Source organism: Notamacropus eugenii, chromosome 1, assembly GCF_028372415.1.
Source record: "Notamacropus eugenii isolate mMacEug1 chromosome 1, mMacEug1.pri_v2, whole genome shotgun sequence".
Taxonomy (NCBI): Eukaryota; Metazoa; Chordata; class Mammalia; order Diprotodontia; family Macropodidae; genus Notamacropus; species Notamacropus eugenii.
In genome coordinates, this window is record NC_092872.1 from 449998926 (window position 1) to 450015209 (window position 16284).

At 39.6% G+C, this 16284-nt stretch overlaps 1 protein-coding gene across 3 annotated transcripts in view; it reads left to right on the forward strand.

Annotated features, from left to right (window-relative positions):
- ZBTB34 (zinc finger and BTB domain containing 34) overlaps positions 1-11732 on the forward strand; it is a 30417-nt gene extending 18685 nt beyond the window's left edge. For all 3 annotated transcript variants that reach the window (XM_072631949.1, XM_072631951.1, XM_072631950.1), the window contains one exon: positions 5124-11732. In XM_072631949.1, coding sequence (XP_072488050.1) covers positions 5134-6648 — 1515 coding nt within the window. In that variant the 5' untranslated portion in view covers positions 5124-5133 and the 3' untranslated portion in view covers positions 6649-11732. The remainder of the gene's footprint in view (positions 1-5123) is intronic.
- The last annotated feature ends 4552 nt before the right edge of the window (positions 11733-16284 follow it).

Below are 16284 nucleotides of genomic sequence, written 5' to 3' on the forward strand. Positions count from 1 at the left end.
CTTTAGACTTCATTGGAAAAATAATAGGGTTGGACTAAATTATTTATAAAGTCCTTTCCAGAGGACTGCCAGCCAAGATGGCTGACTGAACAGAGGCAGATTGCTCAGCTCCCACATACTACTGCAGCAAAAACTGGAAATTCACACTGGACCAAATAATAATTGAGAAATCCAACAAGAAACTGTAATAAATGACTCTTTTCACCTCAGAAATGCATAGAAATGTCAGCCAAAACACTATGGTCAGTAGGAAAGAGAGCCAGAGCCAGTACTGGCAAACAAGTCACTATTATCCCAGTAAAACCAAAGAAATATGGTCTGCAAGGCTCTGTGTCCAGAGACAAGAAGAAAATGCTCCCCTGAGAAATTCCCAAGTTGGGAAACCACCAGGAGTGGCAGCAGCTGGCATGGTGTGACAGTGCTCAAGCTTTGAAATTGCTAGCATTTTGTCCTGAGATACCATAAAAGATCCCAAAGAGCCAGCATTCTGAACCTCAAAAAACCAGTAGGGCCTAACTCCAGAAGGTAAAGGTCAACACGGAAGACCAGATGATTCAAGGGAGACCAAGCAAAACTGATCACTCACCCAGAAGTCCAACAGGAAGTGGAACCTGGCCCTGATTCAAAGCCCCAATTTAGAAACTAAAGTAGGAAAGATGAGTGAACCAAAAAACATAGTCCATTATAAAAAGTTATTGTAGATCTGGCGATCCAGAAAAATTCTACTTAATTGCAGAAGGAACCTATGTAACAACTCTAAGCAAACTCAAAGGAAAAAAAATGGATTTTCTGCAGGGACTACATGAATACCTAGAAGAAAAGAAGCAAGGGCTAAATAGTGAAATAATGCACAGGAGAAAAGAATTAGAAGAAGAACAAATAGAAGAGAAAGTATTAAGCCTTTCTTAAGAAATGGAATCTCTAAAAATTAGACGAGACCAAAAAGAAATCAGTGACTTCAGAAACAGCATAAGGTCAAGTTTGAAAAAAAAAATTAGAACATTAAGGTAAATGCTTTTAAAAACAGATACCTAGAGAACAGGTCAGATTGAGAATTTAAGAATCTTTATACTCTGAAAACCATGATTTTTGGGGGTTTTTTTTAGGTCTTAATATTATATTTTAAAATAATATAAGTGAAAACTATCCAGCTCTTTTGGGATAGTAGGGTAAAGCAGAGGTAGAAAGAATCCATCTGTCACCTCTTATCCTAGGAATGTTGTAGCCAAAATTCAGAATGCATATATTAAAGAAATACCACAAGCATCCATCCAGAAAGGAACAGCACAAGGATTAAGGCTTAGTCACTAAGGTATTACTGTCAGGATCACAGAAGACTTGGCAGCTTCTGCTCCCAATGAGAATAGAGCTTGGAATATAATATTCTTAAAAGTAAAAGATATAGGTTCACAACCAAAAATAACTTACCCTGAAAGACTGAGTATAACCCTACAGGAAAAAAAAAATTGACCTTTAATGGAATAGGGGACTTAAAAGCATTTATGATCAAAAGACCAGAGTTGTGTAAGAAATTTGAAATATAAATATGAGAGTCCAGAGAAACACAGGTAAATTTATTTGAGTAATTGGAAGGAGCTATATGATTATATAGAGCTAATATTTCTAATAGAGGGGGAGGAAAGAAGTCTCCCTTCAGAATATGCCTTCAGTGGGTAGTGAGGGAAATAAATAAGAAAAACAGAGGTCTTAGGATGGCAGGGTAGACCTGTTCTGTTCTGCTTCATGCAAGAAAAGGAGCCACACCTTCATCTGCACACCCTCCACTTCTTAACTATGCTTTATGCCCCCTGAGAAAAGGTTACAAGGGGCCCATCTTCCATCTGCCCCAAAGTGATTTCCCCTCAGCTGAGATTCTACTGCTTCCTGCTATACTACCTGAGGATTGGGCTAATTTCCATCTGTACAAGTAGAGAGCAACTTCTATCCTCTGCTAGCTCAGTATCCCAACTTTGATGTAGGGAACCTCCAGTGAAGAGAGTCACAACCTTCCTTTGACATCAGGTCTTCCCTCTCCTGCTACTCCTGTTCCTTGAAGGAAGACAAAGGGGAAAAATCAGTGGGGATTGGGACTTCCTTCTCCTGCTTCACCCTTTTCTTGCCTAATCTACAGTCTTGGGAGAGGAATAGTGAAATGTGACCTTCCGTGTGTCTTCCTTCTCATATTATACTTGTCTCCAGCCTAATCTGCAGCCTCTTTTGGGAGGAGGAGAGCTGTTTTTGACTTAATGATGAACATTCTCATACCTGGTCATATCCCACATATCTCAAATGATTCTGAACTCCCATAGATCATCTTCGAAACCCTATTCCCCATTCCCCACCTCTCAATTCTTTATTCTCCTCCCCTTCTACCCTCCTACTCCAAAGTGCAAAAAAATAAATAAATAAATAATTACCCACTCTTTCCAATATGCCCTTTGGAAATTCTTTTCCATAGGTCACAAACTTTTTTGTTCTACGTATTTTCCTCTCCCACTATTTCCATCTGCTAGGTATGAAACGTAGCTCTCTCATAAACACAACTTCCCTGGGCATCTTTTCTGTTTCTGACTACACACCTTTCCTCATTCTCCTCAGTTGACTAGTCAAGGCCAGGGTGTTATAATGCTCTTTGAGCTCCCTGTTGCCACTTTCAGGTTTTCTCTCTGCCTTCATCGTTAAGTAACTTATCCTCCTTTGAAGTTCATGCTGTCAGTCTGTACCACCCATTTAAAATCCTGGTAACTATTGTCTGCAGACTAAAAACTCACTCTCCTTTCTTCCTCAGTGACTTCAGTCTGTGGTTCACAATTTTCTGTCTTCCTTGACTCCTGCCCTTATATAGTGAGGAACTTCAGCATATGTATTGACTCTCCCACAAGTACCTTAACCATTCAGTTCCTCAGCCTGTTCATTTTCCACGACCTCCACCTCACCTTAGCCACACAAAAAGATGGTTATCCTCTTGCTCTTAACATCACCCACAAATATACTACATCCCTGCTCCAGAATTCTGAAATCCTCTTATCTGATCTAACATTATCTGACATAATCTGCTGGCTTTTTACCTCACTCCCTGTGCCTTTCCTTGCAAAAAGCCTATTCTTCATCTGTATTGTGACCTCCAGTCCCTTGACTCCTCACTTCTTTCTGAGGTCATCTTCCCTGCACTAGTCATTCTCCCCTCTTTTTACCATCTTGATTCCTTGTTGAACCAATTCAACTTTACACTGTTCTCCTCTCTTGAATCCATCATTCTCTCACAGCATCATTTCACCACTTATCCCCTGCCATACCTCAGCCTTGGATCACTCCCACTTTTGGTTACCTCTTTTTTCTACATGTTCTGTTGAATGAAGGAAGAGAAAATAATGCAGCTGTTTTGAGTGGATCCAGTATAAAATTATATTACACAACTTCAAATGGTCTCTCACTGCTCCTAGGCAATCCTATTACTCCTCTCTTTTCAACTCCCTATCCTACTTTCAATGGTAGCTCTTCCAGACCTTTTTCATTCCTCCTAAAGCTATCCATGTCTCCTCTCCCCCAGCTCTCTCAATTAAGAACCTTGCTTCATTTTAAAGAGAAAAAAAAGGCCATTCATCAGGAATTTCCTCTTTCCCATCTTACATAACTTTTATGTCTTCTGCCACTATTTCTTTCACTGTTATCTCACATGATGAGATGACCTTATTCTTTATCAAGGCTAACTCATCTACTTGACAGTTTCACCTTTGTAACACCTCTTGAATATGACCCCTTCTCTTCTCTGACACTGTCAACACTATTGTAAGCCCTCCTCACCTTGTGCCTAGACCATTACAATAGCCTGTTGGTTGGGCTGCCTCCCTCAAGCCTCTCCCTACTCCAATCCATCCTTCATTCAACCACCAAAGTTATTTTCCTGAGGCACAAGTCTGATCATTTGCTCCCTACTAAATAAACTCCTGTGGCTCCCTGTTATCTCCAGGATCAAATACAAAATCCACTTTTTGGCATCGAAAGCCTTTTATAACCAACACATTACTCCCTGCCACAAACTCTTTTACCCAGTGACATTGAATGAATGCACAGAAACAAAATACAGTTTAGTTTAATTATATCATACTCAACAGAGAAATGGAGAGTTGGGAGGATAATACCAGCAAGGGAATAGTTGAAACCAAAACAAATTTCCTGATCTGAAAAGGAGGATTAAAAGTAAAAAAAAAGAAAAGAAAAGCAACGCACTTGAATCTAAAGAAGAGGAAAGGCATGCTCATGAATTAAGGAATGACTGCTGAATGGTAGTCTGTGAGTAATAGAATATTATTGTGCCAGAAGAAATGACTAAAAAAAATGATTTCAGAGAATCCTGTGTAGTGTGAATTCATACTTCAATATGAAGTATGCAGAGCCAGGAAAATAATTCATGCAGTAAGAATAACATTGTAAAGAAAACAACTTTAAAGACTCAAGAACTATGATCAGTGTGATGAGTATCCCTCCAGAGGACTTGTGATGATGCATATTGCACATCTTCTGACAGAGTTAATGGACTTGGGGTACAGACAGAGACATACGTTTTTGGACATGACTATTATGTAGATTTGTTTTGCTCAATTATATTTATTTGCCATACGATTTACTTTTTTCTTTTCTCTTGGTTTTCGGTGAGGTTAGGGGGCAGGGCACAGGGAAGGTTAGCAGTAGTGATTCTTCAAAAAAAAGGGCCATTGAATACAGAAGAAAGCAAAAATGAACAGGACAGTTTTGAAAATGTATGAGATGTGTATATAAAACCAAACAGTATGAAATAGTCACAATTTATGTTTTGTATGTATGAAAATGCTTACTTTTTGGTGTTTTAGGTTCCGAATTTTTAAAACTTAAAAAAATAGTCAAGTTGCTTCCAATTCTAAATCTTAGTCTTCCACAATTCTCTTCTAGCTCTTAAGTCTTATGATTCTATGGACAGAAGAATATTCAGATATGGCTTTAGTAGAAGCTTTAGTAGCTACTTGTCCCACACTCACAAATTTATACCCATGCCATTTTTAGCACATGACAAATATAAATGGATTATAAACCTCTCTTTCTATTCCTTTCTTTCCCTACCTCTTCCTCCTTTTGTCTCTTTCTAGATCACACTTCATGTCAGTAGAAATGGACAGCAGCAGTTTTATTCAGTTTGACGTGCCTGAGTACAGCAACACAGTTCTGAGCCAATTAAATGAACTCCGTCTTCAAGGAAAACTGTGTGACATCATTGTGCATATTCAGGGCCAGCCATTCCGAGCCCACAAAGCCGTCCTTGCTGCCAGCTCTCCCTATTTTCGTGACCATTCAGCATTAAGTACCATGAGTGGCTTATCCATCTCAGTGATTAAGAATCCTAATGTCTTTGAACAGTTGCTCTCATTCTGTTACACTGGAAGAATGTCCTTACAGCTGAAGGATGTTGTCAGTTTTCTCACTGCTGCTAGCTTTCTTCAGATGCAATGTGTCATTGACAAGTGCACACAGATCCTGGAGAGCATCCATTCAAAAATCAGCATTGGGGATGTTGACTCTGTTACCATTGGTGCTGATGAAAACTCAGAAAACCGCAATGGAGTTAAAGAGAGCAGCTTCTTTGCCAACCCAGTAGAGATCTCACCTCCATATTGCTCTCAGGTGCGTCAGCCAACCGCTGGCAATGATCTACGGATGGAGGCAACTCCAAGCAAGTCTCTTCGTGGCCGCTTACAAGAAGAAGGCCACTCAGACCGAGGAAGCAGTGGGAGTGTCTCTGAATATGAGATTCAAATAGAGGGTGACCATGAACAAGGGGATCTCATTATGAGGGAGAGCCAGATCACAGAGGTGAAAGTGAAAATTGAGAAATCAGACCGACCCAGCTGTTCAGACAGTTCTTCCTTGGGTGATGATGGCTACCACACTGAAATGGTAGATGGTGAACAAGTGGTGGCAGTGAATGTAGGCTCCTATGGCTCTGTGTTACAGCATGCATACTCCTTTTCCCAAGTAGCCTCTCAGCCATCAAGTATATCAGAAACTTTTGGGAACCTGAGCAACTCCAGCCCATCCAGGTCTATGCTAAGTTGCTTCCGAGGGGGCCGGGCCCGCCAAAAACGTCCCTCCTCTGTCCATCTGCACAGTGATCTGCAGAGTTTGGTACAGGGATCAGATAGTGAAGCTCTTGTAAGTAATCCTGGGTATGAGAATAGCCCCCGGGAGAGGAGTGCACGAGGCCACTGGTATCCATACAATGAAAGGTTGATTTGCATTTACTGTGGAAAATCCTTTAACCAAAAGGGGAGCCTTGACCGGCATATGCGACTCCATATGGGGATCACCCCTTTTGTATGCAAGTTCTGCGGTAAGAAGTACACACGAAAGGACCAGTTGGAGTACCACATCCGTGGCCATACTGACGATAAGCCTTTCCGCTGTGAGATCTGTGGGAAGTGCTTTCCCTTTCAGGGAACCCTCAACCAGCACCTGCGGAAAAATCACCCAGGTGTGGCAGAAGTCCGGAGTCGCATTGAGTCCCCAGAAAGAACAGATGCATATGCAGAACAGAAAATTGAGAATGATGCCTCCAACTCAGAGGTGGGGCTGGATTCCAGTATGGAAGTTCACACAGTGTCTAATGCCCCTGACTAACATGTTAAATAAGTGCACCCCAAACAAAGCACACTCATCAATGCATTTAAAACTTTTTTGCTGTTGGTAACTCTTAGCCCAGTTACTGACTTGACCACCTTGAAACCTAGTAGGTGCACGTGAATTTTCCCAAGGTTTCTAGATAGCACACTTTGCATTTTTGTTCTTTGCTTCCAAGGAGACTTGGGTTTATGTGTGTTGAAAGAGCTTAGAATCCGAAGGGCTGAAATACAGGGAAAACATGGGCTGATACTATTCCTCTGGATGAATTATTTCAATCCCAATTCTGGCGGTAGCATAGCTAAGCCAACTGGGTTCACCCTACCTTCACTACCCAGGGGCACATATTCTCTCTCTGTGTGCATGTAAGTTTCTGTGCACATTCATGGAGAGAGAATAGCATGTCCAGAAGATATGATGATTACCTTTTAGAGTTGAAAATTACTTTTTTTGGTAGTTAGAAAATTTATACATATATATATATATATAATAAAGCATTTATTATATATATTACATATATACATTCTTAAATTTGCTTTTATTCTGGTTGAGGTGAATGTAAGAGGAATATGTAAGTTAATATAGTGTGTACAGGGCTTTTTGACTCTTGATCTCATCTCTTCCTAATATATTTTAAGACCTTGCTCCTTTATCCCTTGAAGAATGTTATTTGGTTTTCTTATACATTAATCATAGCGTCCAAAAGTCAGCAAAGCAAATGATACTGTTTTTTATAACTCCACTTCATAACAAACACATAAACCAAATGCCATAAATCTATTCAACTCTAGTTAGAATTGTTTCGAATTTTTGTTAGTTGTCCAGTAGGTAAACTGGATGACATGTGGTGCTGCCCTTTTTTACACAGCTGTAATGTAATTATCCAACCCTAAAGTAACAGTGGTTTTAAATGTTTTTACTGGCCTAAGAATCTACCTTCATTTCGTACTGTAGAAACCTAAATACCAGGTAACTAAATCAAATCACTCTACAAGATGAGTTGCTACTCTCACTAAAGGAAGAGAGTTGTAACTCTGACTATATCTCCACACAGTGTTGATATATATATATATATATTTTTGTTGTTGTTGTTGTTGTTTTCTCCAAACAGCCAGTTCAGGTGCATAGTAACTTTCTATATTGCGGTTCCTTGTGAAACTGCGAAACTTGGAAATTTGTACTTTTTGTAAAGATATATTCTATGGGAATCGCAAGCAATATGTCTATCTTGTGTGCTACACAAAGCCACAGTGGCTTCCCCATTCTTTCAGTGGCTAATCAGTGTTTCCTGCTTAAAGAAACCAACCATAAGAAACCCTCTTTAAGATACTTTGTGTGTGTCACCAAATATTTGTGTGTCACCCATTTTTGTTTTATGTGGTGCTACTTTTATGTTTAATATCAGTTAGGTCAGTATAATATAAAAAATGTGAAACCTAATGGTGATAGTGAATTACAAGCTACAGGTGTTTTTTTCTCTTTTTAGTTTGCTTGAAAAAGAGACCTCAAAATCTTGTGCTGGCAAACACATTACTTTATAAGAACAGATGTGATCCCTATTTGAAGATTTTTTTTTTATTCATTAGGGAATGTTTTTAGTTCTCTACAGAGTACTCATATGGGCTTATAGTGTACCAAAAGATGCTTTACACAAAAAAGTTGATTTGGTTTGATACTGTATATTCTGGTCAATCAAGAGTGAGTCATAGGTCATGAGTAGGTGCTCTGGAGGTTTCCATGAGGATAGCCAGCCTTCCATAAGTTCCCTTTTGGAGTAGTAACTTAGCTCTGCAGAGTTGCTGTGGAAAAACTTCTCAGCTGAAAAAGAGTAAAACAGTTTTTTAAAATGAACTGTGATTTAGTTTACAGGATTACCAAAAAATAAAAAAATATATATGTATATATACAGAAAGTATATATACGTGTGTTTGCTGGTTTGCAATGCTTTTGTGGCTCTTATAACTTAAATAGTGGGATTTTTTTTGTTGTTTTGTTTTGTTTTTAAGAAAAAAATTCAAGCCCTCGTCCATAATGACCCTTTGTGGGGTGTGGCTGTGTGGTAGCTGCTTTCTTTAAAACACAATGTCTGCTAACCTTATAAACAGCTGCACTATGGATCAGTGTTACTACATACAGATTACACTATAAATCCAGCTGCTCCAGAGGAGCAGTTTTTTAGCTAAATCGGGTATATAATATGCCTTTTTTTCCTCTTAAAACTGCCTAAATAAGGGGTTTGTTCTCTCCCTGAAGCACTTGTGTAACTCCTGTTAAAGCCTTGTGCCTCACGGGGAGACCGGACTCTTAAGTGTTTACCCAATTATATACATTCTGGGGTTTCAGGTAAATGTTTGTGGTGTTTTTTCTTACATGAATGAATTTTTGTTTTGTTTTGTTTTTTAAAGAAATGCAAAAAAAAAATTGTGTTTTGATACAACTAAGTATGTGACAAGAAATGGCCAAATCAAGGACACAGGAGGTTGGGCTCAGGGAACCCCTTTTTCCTTTCAGACTTGGAGCCCTTGGGTGGGCTTCCTTAGCATTTGTGTGAACTAAGGCAAGTTAGGAAAGTTAGGAGAAGGGAAGTTTGGGCGGCACCTTATACGTCCTGGCTCTTGTCATTGTGTCACAGTCTTAACCTTATTTAAATGGAGTTCTTTGTATTTGTAAATCTATTAAACTGGTTTGAGTTTACCAAAGAGTGACTTATCCAAAATTGTCTCTGACAAAAAAATATATATACATTGCTTTGATTGTACAGTTCAGGTTCAAAACATTGTAATGGGACTGTTAAGGGGCAGGAAATTGATTCATTTTCTCGATAATAATCGTTATTCAACATTTTTGCAAGTTCTACTTGCTTCCCATTCATGTTGCTAACACTTTACCCTTTCCACTGCTAGCAGTGTTAAGAATGAATTCTCAAGCCATAACACAGTACTGTAACCACTCAGCGATGCTTTGGAGAACACAAACATCTAAGCCAGCATAGGGCTCCTTCAGTCTCTTGGAGCATTCCTAAAGTCACACTGCCCAGTGTGAAGTCTGGTAGAAGATGAACTTCTGATCTGGCAGCAGCAGTTAAATTGTGCCTTGTCACATGAGGGTATGCCAGGAGGGGTTGTCATGACCACAACTGAGACACGTTGTCTACTGAAAGTTCATTTCATGTCTCCCCAAAGAAGAAATATGCTGAGTGGTAGCTGCTTAAAGCAACTTTTTAAAAAAAGTACAGTACCTATTTCTGTACAGTTTGGGGTTAACACAGTACTGTTTTACATTTCATTTATAACAGATGCAGAAGTCAATAAAATACTACAAATGATATGTGAAACCTTTTAACAGTGATATATCCTGAATTCATATAGGCTTGTTCATAATTGAGTCTCTTCTTGAGCTACCTTTTTCAATAAATAGACAATGTGAAGACAGTGACAGCGTCCTTTTCTATAGATATTTAACCTGTTATTACAAACTGTGAAAACAAAGAATTTTATACTTTTGCTAATGTTTGTGGTTTTAAACAGTTACTTTGGTTCTCCTAATCTGTTCTCTACCGTATCATTTCTATGAAACCTGTAAATACATTTAGAAATTATATTTGTAAATACAACATATATGTTTCATTTATTTTAGTGAATAGAAAGACTCATGATTGGATTCTGCCTTTAATTTTTGTTGTATTAACAGAAAGGATACTGTCAGTTCACTGTTAAGCAAAACATACTGTAGAACTAAATTGATTTCTAGGATTCTTCCCAGACATGAGTAGGAAACTCATATTTTCCAAAAACATAACCAAGTCTTCACTTTGCTCTTAGCCCAAATGGTAAGACCTGTGTTATAATTAAAAAAAAAAAAAAGCCCAAAGCTTGGGAAGAACTTGCAGAAATACAAAATAAGGGCTGGGGAGGGGAGGGTGAGAATTTATGTGAATGAGCTTTACTTTAAAGAAATCAGTGTATTTTATTTGAATAGCTTTTTATATTAGTTACTGTGATTCTTTTATTACGGTATTCTGAAAGGGTTTCCTGTGAAGCCTCCTGAAAGGGACTCAAATATGCAACACCGAATCTATTTTCCAAGGGAGTGTCCCCCTTGGATGGTGCTTCTAGACTGGTCAGGGTTATTTATTAAATTTTATATATGAAAAGTATTTGGGAATTGTGTAAATTCTTTATATAAATCTAGTTCATAAATCATAGATTTCATAATTGCTCAGTGCAACTGAACTAGAGGTTCAGGAAAGTCATTCACTTTGTTCCAAGTTTATAATGGCTATTGTGCATTTCTTACATATCTTGTTCAAAAAGTGCCAGTGTGGTTTAGCTGCCTCTACCCCATATGGGACTCCCCAGGCCAGGCAATGACCTGCTTTCTCAGGATTCTTGAATCTGTGTGAAGACTGCTCAGCCTAGCTGAAAGGGAGCCTGGGACACCCTACACTGTCCCAGTATTTTGATCAAGTGGAGCAATGAGCCTTGCTTAGGACCCCCTGAGCATCTGCCCTTGTGGCGGCCACAGTAAGCAAACCTCTTGCTGTCCCTCCTCAACAAGTATGCTGTGAATTCAATCTTTGGACTTACATCCAAGGCCTTGGTTGTTGCCCTGACTATGTAGTAAGAGGTAAACGAAATTGGTTTGTTATAAGAATAACCATTTATTAATGTGAAAAGCATCTCTGGCCACTTTTCTTGGTAGGGCTAACATTCTCCATTATAAATGGTGGAACAATCAGAATGATTTAACTCTCAGTGTCATTATCTTGCAATATAAACTGGTAACCTCACAAGTCCCCACTTCATCGCCATGTGAAGTAATGAAGCTAGCTAAGCTGATGCTGTCAGGACAGTAACTTGCCATAAGGATTCTTTTATAAGCATGAATTTAAACTATTTATTCAAATGCTATTTTACTCTTGTACCCATTGGGTTTTAGATTTGTGACACAGATATTTCAGTGCTGCTTAATTTTGTTTGGATGAATTCTTGGTTCTTGCTTGTAAATGGCTTTTTTTTTATGGTATCAATAAAGTCAATGGAAATTGCTGTTTGTAAATAAAAATTGCTTACAGAGCAACAATAGTGTGGGCTGACTTTCTGTATTGCCTCTGATTGCCCCAAGTGTCATTTATTCTGACATCCATTCATTCAACAAACCTGTTTTAGGTGCTGACTGAAGAGGTAAAACAAGGTCCTTGTCCTCATGGAGTTTACCCTCTGGGAAGAGAGTGGACAGGGGACAAACTGAGCTAAGAATGGTTTTTACATTTTAAAATAAAATAAAACTTTAAAAATGTAAAAACCATTTAGGCAGCATTTGGGATTTGTTGGCTGACCCCTGGTATAGTGGAAAGGGAAAAGTATGAAACAAGCATTTACATAAACCCAATGTGCCAAGCATTTACAAACATTTTGCAAATACCTTATTTGAACCTCACAACAGCCCAGTGATGTAGGTACTATTATTATCTTCATTTTACTGTTGTGAAACTGAGGCAAATGGGCTAGATGACAAGATCAGGATCACATAGTGTTCTATCCACTATGCCACCAGTATTCAAACATGGAGCTAACACTATCCTTGATTCTGGATGTGTCGTTTCCGTTCCGTGATCCTGATGTTTCCTTGTCTGCAGAGTGGAAGTAGTACTGCTATTTGTACTACTCATCTCATAGGCTATTGAGGGAAAACAATTTTTAAGCATTGAAGTGCTATAGAAACACAAGCTACTAACAAGGCATTCCAGGAAAAGTGTTTAGAGAAGTATAGAACGAAATGCATTTACTGGCACTGACTCTTTGAAAGACTTTGATTTTCTGAAAGTCAGGCCATTGTCTAGGGCACAGAGAAGAGAAACATGACCTACTGTTTTTCCTGCCATGATGTGGTAGAAAGCACTGGTTATGAAATCAGAACAGTTTGAATCTTTGCTCTTTCAACTACCAGTTGTTTAACCAGCTATTTCCCCTTTCTGGGCCCCAGTTTCCTTATGTAAAATGAGAATATTAAACTATCTCTTCCGGTTCTAGGTCCAGTGACCTTAGTGTTTTGCAAAGTTTACTGATTGCCAAGGGTCTTGGCTTTACTTTGGCATGTATACTGTAGAGTTGGAACATGGGTCTCAAGAGGACAAATAGTTCATCCCTTTGTCATAGGGTCAAATCCTCTCCAGACAGAATAATGATCATTTTTCGCCCAGTGGAGACTGCTTATTTCATCTCAAGGTTCTGTGCCCCCATTGTCATCCATATCTAACCTGGCACTCTCACCCCCTGTAGGTACTTTAGTTTTTATGTTGAGTGAGTGCACAGTCACTACTGATACAGTGATAGACAACACATATATGCATTCATTCATATATTATTTGAGAGAAATTTGTGAATGAATACTTTTAAGGATCCAGCATTTCTTAGGCTAGTTACTACTAACAAAACTAGAAGCCCTGTTACACCTGAGTGTTTGTGAGTTGGTGTGGCCCTAATAATAGATGGCCAACTTAGTGAAAAGCTTCTCCCAGCAGCTCAGCTAGTCCTCAGAGGACAATCTATTTGCTAGATCTGTACCCAAATACTAGCTTGGTTGGACAGCCAGCCAGTACCTGGCTGGGGGCCAAGGATAAGATTTCACATAGAAGAGAACATGGCAGCTCCAAAGAAGCACAGTCCAGTGTATTCTGGTGGAACACTCAAAAAATCCTCCATCACTTCCATACCACTGGAAGATATTTGTAGAGGTCTTTAGGAGAGTAAATGGGATCCAAGCTGCAGATTAATAGTTTGTGTGGAGGTTTAGAATGTATCATGGAATTTTTCTGCAGGTCAGACATCATAATTAACTCCTAGGCTAAATATTGAAATTAGTTTATATTCTTTGAAACTTGATTGAGTGGAAACTAAGCTAGGTTAAATGGTTCATAAAAGCCACACATGGATGCGTTGAGTGCAGTCTATAAGTGAATATAGCTTTATGATTGACTGTTAACTATCAAATGTTTTAAGGGAGTTGAGTGGGCATTTAGCACACCAAGCTTTGAGAACTCTTCTCTGGTTCAATGTCTACCTACTCAGTGGCAGAGTTCAAGTGTCTTCCTACTCAGTTCTGGACCCAGCTCATTAATCATTGGTAGCATTTATCTGAGACATGCACTAATAAACTGATTTGACATCTTATGTAGTATAATGGAAAGAACATTAATTCAGAGTCACCTGACATAAGTTCAGATTTTGGCTTCACTGCTTACATAACCATGAACAAAAATAGCTAGTATCTTTACATTGCTTCAAGATCTGCTAAGCACTTTACAAATATCTCATTTGATCTTCACAATAACTTTGTGAGGAGCTGTTGTTATCCCCATTTTACAGATGTTGAAAGTGAGACTGAGGGAGGTTAAGTGACTTGCCCAGAGTCACAACTAACTCAGAAATACTGGATTTGAGCTCGGAGGTTCTTGACTCCAAGTCCAACATTATCCACTGAGCCACTTAGCTGACTCAAGCAAGTTTCTTAACTTCTTCCCTAATCTGCAAAGTGAGAGGGGTGGACTAGATTAGGGATTCTTTACATGGGATCTACAGACCATAGATTTCAGGGGGATCCATGAAATTGGACAAGAAAAAAAATTACATTTTTATTTTCACACACCCCTAACTGAAGTTTAGGCTTCCTTTCAATTGTGAATGCAGGAAACAAGCATCAACCTATGAAGGCTTCACTAGACTGCCGGACGGATCCAGGAGCCCAAATGATGAAGGAACCCCAGCCTGGATGGTCCCTATAGTCATTTCCTATTCTAAATCCTATCATCTGGAATTTCACTTGCCACAAATATTGCACTTTTTCTCCCCTCTGTGGTTTGGTAGGTAGATCTCTTCAATCAGTCAATAAACATTTGTTAAGCACCTACTGTGTGCTGGGCACTGTTCTAAGCACCGGGGGGGGGAGGGGGGGGGAACGAAGAACAAAAGACAGTCCCTGCCCTCAAGGAGCTTACTGTTTAATGGGGGAGACAAGCCAACAGCTATGTACAAACAAGCTCCTTATAGGATAATCAACAGAGTGCTAATTTCATAGAGAAGACTGAATGGGTATTCCATGGATGGATGTAATCAGCCCAGTTTCATCCATGGGATAGCAGTATCTGAAGAACCCTGCTGTCAGTAGGGAACCCCTCTTCTTTGGGAGCTTTCTTGCGGGACACCTTCCATGGTGTAAGGCAAACACTTTGGGCCAGTATCTGTGTTTTATTTTATGCCTTGTGTTGTGGTGATATTCGGTGGACCTTGAATAAAATTACCTTCGTAAAGTTAGGTCCTGAAAATTTTGTTTTCTGGGAGTGCCAGGTGAGGCAAGCCCAGAAATAAGGGCAAGATAAAGACACTACCCATTGATCTCTTTGGGAAACTGATCATGATTCATCTTTTTAGTGCTTCCTTCCTTTCTCAAGTTGCTTGCTTCCAGCCCCAGATTCCTGGGACAGTTCTGAGGTGTGTTTTCCTCTGCCTACCACTGCCCCCTTACTCCTTTCCCTTTTCTTCTCCATTGTTAAAATATTTTTTTTTTCAGGGAGAGAGGATTAAAGGATCAGCACTCCCTCTAAATATGTCTCACATCTGTACCTTTCTATTGCCAACATTCTGCACAATCCCTCACAACCACCACCCACCTCCTTCAGATTATTGTAATAGTTTCCAGAAAAATCTTCCTTTTCTCTCAGACATGCATATGCCCCCTTCCAATTCATATTTCTCATGCTTCCAGAATCATCTTTCTTAAGCCTAGATCTGGTCCTTTCCCAGACCTGCTTAAAAATGCTCAGTGATTAAGCATCCACTAATTTCCAGGCACTGTGCTAAGTGCTGGGTATACAAAGAAAGGCACAAGACAGTTCCCTGCTCTTAAAGATTTCATGTGTGTGTTTGTCCATTGCTGAAGAAGACCATGCCATCAGAGAAGTAGTGACATGACTTGCACTTGACTTTGTTTTGAGTGAGGGAAGGCTGTTCAGATCACCAGCCTCACTTCTCCTCCAGAGCCATCTGAATCCAGTGACCTGATACTCATCAGGATGACTGGAGATGACCCAGGATGAGGCAACTGGGGTTTAGTGACTTCCCAAGGTCACACAGCTAGTGAGAGTCAAGTGTCTGAGGTGAGATTTGAACTCAAGTCCTCCTGACTCCTGCACTGGTGCTCTATCCATTGCACCACCTAGCTGCCCCTTTGAAGTTGACCCTATGAAGACTTCCTAATCTAACGATAAAGGTCAGACCCTTTTGCCAGGTATTTAAGACCTTCCACAGTCTGGCACGGACTGCTCTTTACTTTGCTACTCCCCTGCATGCATCCTATGCTCTAGTCCAGGGGAACCTGTGGTCTTGAGGCCACATGTGGCCCTCTAGGTCCTCAAGTGCAGCCCTTTGACAGAATTCAAACCTCACAGAACAAATCTCCTTAATAAAAGGATTTATTTTGGAAAATTTGGAGTCAATCAAAAGGCCATACCCGAAGACCTAGAAGGCCACATGTGGCCTCGAGACTGAAGGTTCCCTTCTCCTGTAATCTAGTCCAAATCAAATACTTAAGTCTTTACCCTTTATCTAGAATTTGTCCTCTTCACCTGTTGAATTTCTA